The sequence below is a fragment of the Pyxicephalus adspersus genome, chromosome 6, assembly GCF_032062135.1.
Source record: "Pyxicephalus adspersus chromosome 6, UCB_Pads_2.0, whole genome shotgun sequence".
Taxonomy (NCBI): Eukaryota; Metazoa; Chordata; class Amphibia; order Anura; family Pyxicephalidae; genus Pyxicephalus; species Pyxicephalus adspersus.
In genome coordinates, this window is record NC_092863.1 from 61,140,768 (window position 1) to 61,148,021 (window position 7,254).

The 7,254-nt window shown below is 37.2% G+C and overlaps 1 protein-coding gene across 1 annotated transcript; it reads left to right on the forward strand.

Annotated features, from left to right (window-relative positions):
- Window positions 1-556: 556 nt before the first annotated feature.
- Window positions 557-5,503, forward strand: SPMIP10 (sperm microtubule inner protein 10). The gene is made up of 3 exons (XM_072413787.1): window positions 557-1,028; window positions 2,593-2,701; window positions 5,102-5,503. The coding sequence occupies exons 1-3, from the start codon at window positions 892-894 to the stop codon at window positions 5,321-5,323; spliced, it is 468 nt and encodes a 155-aa protein (XP_072269888.1). The 5' UTR covers window positions 557-891; the 3' UTR covers window positions 5,324-5,503.
- Window positions 5,504-7,254: the final 1,751 nt, after the last annotated feature.

Here is a 7,254-nt window from a genome sequence, read left to right on the forward strand (position 1 = left end):
TGCTCCTGATTAAAAAAAATGAAGTTCCTATATGTAAAAATGTTAAAACAAAGCTATGTCCTTTATTCCTTATTTTTTTAAAAATAAAAAATATTGCTTGTTCCGGCTACGGTTGTTACTTTTGGGTACTTAAAACCAGAAGTTTATAAAATATACATGGCTAGTAGAAGTCTGCACATTCACTGAATGGTGGGAATTCAGCATGAAAAAAGTTTGTGACATTAAAAAGAACTTTGCATTTATGTTTTGAGTCCATTTCTTTTGTGCAGTGTTTGATGTATTAGAAGTACTACAAAGTTTTAAGAATCTAAACTGAATGTATTATTTAAATTATTTAAAAATAGTTATAGATGGATTAAAAATTCCATTTTTATGTCGCTGTCATTTTTGTTCCAGGCAGGGGAAAAGTTTTTTTCTTGGCGACAAGGTGCTGAATACATTTGAGTTAAATGAATAAATTATTAGAACAATTTGGCAGTGGGTGTGAAAATGAAAAGTACCCATAGTTCCCCGGTCTCCCTGTGCAGGTGAACGCACATTCACTGTAAACAAACTGAGTGATCACAGCAACAGTAACCATGGAGAGCTGGGAATAACATGTCTGCCAGGGGTGAAACTTAGGCAAAGGGAACAGACAAGGCTTCGTATACACAGAGGGATTCTATTGTTAAACAAATTTAATCACCAAAAATATGATCCATTATGGAATTGCACAGAGAAAAATAATTCTAATCTGAAGACAGAAAAACATTGCTTATACAGGACAAGGAAACTAAAGGAGACAAGACCTATATTAAGTACAACACAGCGCAGACCGGGCTGTCATGCAATAAGCAAAGCTGATGGCAGAAATGGGGAACTAATCATCATTCATATAGTTGTATATAAACCATGGAAAATAAACCTGTACTAATGGATATTAAATTTCAGCAAAATACAGATGATCAACGCAGTTTGAGAAAGTTATCAGAGGACAACCAGCAACCAAGAACCATGAACTCTGTAGCAACCATCACCAACATTAAAGGGTAAATTTAATTGTATTAGTTTATTTATTTTACTTGCTGTCCATTAAGCTATGTACACATGCTAGATAATAAGATGATTAGAAGAGATAAAATCGAGCATGTGTACCATGGACACTAAACAATCAAGCTACATTTCCTTTGGAGGAGGATGCAGCATTGTGCCTCCTACTCGTCCTCCTCCTTTGTTTTTTGTTCCATTATACTGTACAGTGCTCATTCATTCTCTTGTCATTGGACATGATCAGGGAAGATCATTTCCAGAAGCAGAAATTTACCATCTGTTCAGAGCTTTGGTCTGAATTTCATTTTAAGGACAGATGTAGAACTGTTTACTGTAGTGCTGTTTGATTCACTTCTTAACATTAATTAACATTAAAGTGAGTCTGCTGTCAGTACCAACTTTATCCAAGCCAATCCTGTAAAAGAAGATGTTATATACCTAACATTCTGGTGTTAGCCACGTAGAAGCTGGTGGAGGGAGCAGGCATGTAACACATGCAGAATTGTTATGCATGGCTGCTGCAGGTATGCAATACTGCATGTGTTACATGCCTGCTCCCTCCACCAGCTTCTACATCACTACAGAAAGTATGAGCTGGTAGAAGGAACCACATTGTGTGATGGGGAAGCAAGTAACTGGCCAACCTGGAAGTGTCAGATACTGACAGCTGACAGGGAGCAGCCATGCTCCTGGGTTTTAACTTGTAAAGTTTTACATGTTGTCTAAGAATAACAATGGGACCTTGTAAATGTCTCTGAATTAGTTTGATTTGTCCCATTAATATGAAGGTTAACCCTACTGACCAATAAAAGTGCACAGGAAGCAGTGGGCAGAAGAAAGTTTAAGCAAGTGTTGTACCTTTGCCTGTCCCATTAATATGAAGGTTAACCCTACTGACCAATAAAAGTGCACAGGAAGCAGTGGGCAGAAGAAAGTTTAAGCAAGTGTTGTACCTTTGCCTGTCAACTTTTTGTTGTCCACCATTGGATTTTTCCATTTAGAATGCTATAATGGCTTGAGTAGTGTATTTTTTTTTTTAATTCCTTGTATATTTAGAACACCCAAGACCAATATTGTAACCACAAAAGACATACAAAATATTACCAACAATAATGGCACTGATCAGTTGACACTGATATCTCCCATGAGTTCCTTCTCATCAATTTCTGATGTACCCCCCCATGCTCTCTGTGTTCCATCGCCGGACACAACATCTTTCCCTAGCAGACTTCCCAAGCCTAATGCAAATGAAGATTGCTGGTTGGGAGCAGGTCTGCATGCAATGAGAGATTAATAATCACTGCTGCAACTCCTGAGGTAAGTATGCAATGTAATAGGTACCAGAAATCCTATTTTTATTTTACACAGGTAATGAGACGTTCTCAACACTTGGTGGATCCAGTTTTCTGACTCTTCTTTGTTATAACTACTTGAAATGCTCTGAACTCATAGTAATGTTTATTTTAACAAACCACAACAAAGATTGCCCCCATGCAGCATTTGACAATTTTAAGTCATAAACATAACATTTACTTTCATTTGTTTGTCTCAATTATTTTGCAGTCTGGTTCACTCACACGCCCCTGAGTTCAACAGGAGACACCCAATCATCCCCAAACATTATGTGATGCCCTGGAAACAAGATATGGTCAACAGGAAGCTCATTTTAAGGGTAAGAAATAAGCAAAAAGGAAAGCTGACATTTGATCTGCATGAATTTAGCTTCTGGTCCTCCTTTAATATGCTAGTAACATTATTAAATATATCCTTTATGTTTTCAATACATTATTTTAGACCCGGTGAGATCATTACTATGTCTCTATTTCTCTTTGCAATTGTAGGCAGGGTTTGTGGCTGGTGGGATAGACTGTCAGGGTGTTGTACATAGCGTCCTGAACATGGGAAGCTATGGTAATGCCCACATGAGCCTCCATGATTGAATGAAGTGAAATCCACTGAATAAAAGGGTGGGCTAATGGCAGCAAGGCTGGGGAGGTGGGGGTTAGATGATGCCGAAGGTCATCCAGCCAGAAAATAATGCAGGCTCTTTCTGTTTTGCTGAAGCTTCTAACTCACACTGAAGGAGCTAAAATTCAGGTTTTATTAAAAATTTAGATTAAGGCAAATCCTGTATTGACAATTACATTGAAAATTAACATCAAGGTTTTTTTTGTTCAAACCATGAAAATAAGAGCAGCTTGAAGTAACTGGTTTAGCAGCTGAGAGGTAGATTGAATCAATTCTAATGCAATGCACTGAAATCTGAAAAATACTTTTTTTTATATATATCTTTGCCCAGTGCCCATGTAGGTTAGCTCTAATGCCATTCAGCATTTTAAACCATAACACCGGGTTCCGTTTAACATCGTAATCTTGAGAATAACTGCTCTAACCACCTCTGATGATCAGGAAATAAATTCACAGAGTTCAAGTACAGCTGGAGGGCTGTCAGATGGAGGACAGCAACTGGCTGCAAAACAACTTACGCATGCACATGCATGTATTCTAGTAATAACCTTTCAGTCACATTTCTGGCATGTTGCTCACAAAGCCTGTGTTTTAGCCTCAATGGCTTTAGTCATTTCTTTAATAATCTCTTTCTAAAATACACAACAAAAAAACCAGGGCAGTTTACCTAAATAACATCCCTAAGGCTACATACACACATTCAATAATTGTTGTTGGAAAGGATCTTTCGCGAACCTTTCCAACGAAAAAAGACTGAAAGAGCGCTGTACATACAGCAGTATGGAGAGGGGAGGGGGCGAAGGACGAAGCAGCACCCCCTGTACTCTCTCCCCTTCACTTGTATTATGATCATTCATTGGTTGTGGATCGGCCAGGACGGGTTCATGAACGATATTGGACGAGCACTGTACACACGCCAGATTCTCATCCCACACTAGCCCTGAGGTGAATATTGGACAAGAATCATCTGACGTGTGTACGCAGCCTTACTTGCAGGCTACAGTTTGTTTCAAATATCATCTGTAGTGGAAACAAGAATATACATGTGAAATGTATGCTAATCTAGCATCATGAGATTTGCCCTGTTGTGCACTTTGTAAATTATAATCCTAAAATCAATATATTTTTTGGCTACTTATAAACAGAGTAGTGGTACAGTACTGTACAGTAGTAGCCAACTAAAGCAATTGAAGAACTTGTTACTTTGTTGTGGATTTATAGATGAGTAAATAATTCTGTAAAGACTGTTTAACTTTTGTGTATCAGTAAATCTATTATACTTTTTATTAGTAAATGCTTTTAGACCCTAAATCTCTGAATTTTAAACATCTTAAACATTTTAAACTATATTTAAGTATGTGAGATGCCCAATACATGTGTTTATTCTTTAAATGTAAACATTGGTAATGTAGCATGTTTCACAGTGTGTTAGAAAAAAATTAGATTGGCTGTACATGTATGTTATATGCATGCTATCTAGTCAGCTAATAAATGTCCATTTTCCCAATAATTTCAGACATGCCATATAACAAAGCCAAGCATCTTTGTAGTCCATAACATGCTGTGCAGACAATCCGTGGTTACAACTGGAAAGGCCCTGTCCGTAACATTTGCTGCTTATTGACTGCACCGTGTGACAGCATGATTATCAATCATACAGGCTTAGTAATTACTTTTCCTATTTTCACTCTCTCATAACAGGCTCATTAAAAATACATTACCAATAAATCAAAAGGGATTCCCAACTCTGTACGTCAGGCTAGTTCTTAAATGTGTTAAGGTGGCCTTAGAGAGGCAGATGTCTCACTTGACTGACAAATTGTGTTTTGCTGGAGCTGCCATACTCTGTATTAGCCAAGCGTTGAGTAATCTATGTATCTCCTCCTCCCTAGAAAAGAGACAAACCAGCATTTTGCAGCCAAGGCATTTTCCAACACGTCAAATTGTCATTGTGTGATAATGATAGTTTCTGATGACCTTTTCCTCTCCTTTGCATGATTTAGCTGATGGTTTATCAGGCTGTGTATGGCCATGCTAACTTAGTAGTTTATGGGAATTCTGATTACACAGGAATTATTCCTAATAATTGACTTTTATTTTGCAGCATGCAGATCAATCTGGGGTTTACAGAGGACCACATGAGGAGAGCCTGTTTCTGGAAAACAAAGAAAGACTATGTCATGGGGAAGATCGTCACTTCATTATGGAGAAAATAAAAATGCCATTACAGATGGAGCACACAGATTTACCACTACATTCCTCTCTATCTAGATACCAAAGCTATGTAATAAACCAGAGAAGCAGAGAGCTGGAACCACAATATTAGTCACATTTAGTCCCTATCTCATCTCACTGGGTGACTCAGAGGCCTCCACTTCCTGTAGACACAGTAACATCATACAATTCCTTTGTTGCATAATTTGTTGTCATCAGCATTTTATATTGTGTCTCATGGGTTGCCTTTATTGGCTTTCAAATTAATAAAATTATGCTTCATTGTCATTCATTTATTTGGTTGCATTTTAGTATGCCATAGGGCTTATAAAACAGTCAGTTGGATATATACATTGTTGTGAATGCATACATTAATTGTTTAATAAGAAATCCATTTATTCATTTGTACAAAAGAGAATAATTGATGCTTATGTTGTTTTTCAAAAATAAACTTGAATCTTCCACATAATATAGCTTGCTGCATCACCCACCACCGAACACACTACCACTGAATTCTAGGCACACTAAAAAAATTGTTAATATCCTAAAACTATATAAATATGTTGTGTGCACCAAATGCTTTTGTATACCCAGATACTATCTTGTAACAGTAGTGGTGGCATCATCTCTGTGCCGCAGATTGTCTGTGCAGACACCATAGCTGTAGTTGCTTCTCCCAGAATAGTACAATGAAATAGCAGACTAATCACCCTGCACAAGAATTAGCAGGGTTATTACAGGAAACAGAGGTAAGTGCAGAAGTAATTTCATGCTGGATTTCTGGACAGACCTGAAGAAATATACAGATGGTACCAGGTTAGAACACACATGGCTATTGTATTTAGACAATATTTGCTTAGCACAGGGTTTTTGCTGTATGGGAACAATAGATCAAACAACAAGTTTGTAGAAATCAAAACATTCAAAAGCCAACACAAAATGTGTCATTTATAAGGATTAAACTGGGTAGTGTTTATTGCTGTCTGTATCCCTTTTGAAGAAATATCAGCTTAAATCCTATCTAAACCTTGAACAATGTTTTTTGCTGTGCTCTACTATCCTTGCAATTCCCAACCCCCATTTTTTATATATGGGGTTCACAGGGACCAGAAGTGGGGACTACGGTATGGTCCAATAGAAAAGCCTGAACAAATTGTAAACCCTTTTCCAGTTTATCCAAAACAAACATTTTGCTGGATTTAGATTTCAAAGTAAAGCCCCTTTTTTATATAAAACAATTCTGCCCACATAAGTTACTAAAGCACAAGGATTTTGGCAAACTTTATAGCAATTCTTTGTTTCTGTTATGTGGAAAGTTGGAAGGTCAGCCTGATATACTTGTAATCATTTTATCCGCCCTATTGTTGTATTACTTCTTGGAGAAGCTGGCAGTCAATCACATGAGCAGGAAATGACACAGTACTGCCAGAGTCCATAACTGGAGCAAGGAAGGAAGAACCAATAGATATTTACTTTCAGCTTTTGAAAATTAAATAAATCATGGATATATAATTACAAATATATTACTGATAATTACTAATATATACTAATATAAATTGGTTTATTCTGCTTATATTTTGTGTTCCCTGGTCCCCCCCATTCCCTATCAACCTGAATATGAAAATAGAAAATAAAAGCTCACTTGGTACCTGTGCATCTCTATAAAATCCAGGAAGATCATTGTTGGTGGGAGGGGACAAAAGGGTGCTATACATAGCTTCCTTTAGGAAGAAAGATTTAGCAATGCCCACATATGTGTGGAGCCACCAAGATTAAAAAGGACCGCAATCCAATGAATTAAGTTGTGGAACAGTAAAGCAAGAAAAAGAGGATAGATGCTGAATGTTCTCCAGGCACATAAAGAGAAAGCCATATTTTATTTGCTGCACACTGAAAGTGATTTCTTTAAGGAGAGGAACCTGTTTAACCGTGCAAGGTTGAAAATAATAATAAGCCACTCAGCCATTGTGCCTTATATTTTCATTGTGCTCCTCAAATGATTACTTATATTTCTAATGGCCACTAAACCATACAATGTATAAA

Bases quoted from the DNA above. Each gene is read 5' to 3' on its own strand.
- SPMIP10 (XM_072413787.1), top strand. From the start codon at position 892: ATGGAAAATAAACCTGTACTAATGGATATTAAATTTCAGCAAAATACA. The intron at 1,029-2,592 runs GTAAATTTAATT...ATTATTTTGCAG, and splicing joins ACCATCACCAACATTAAAGG to TCTGGTTCACTCACACGCCC. The intron at 2,702-5,101 runs GTAAGAAATAAG...TTTATTTTGCAG, and splicing joins ACAGGAAGCTCATTTTAAGG to CATGCAGATCAATCTGGGGT.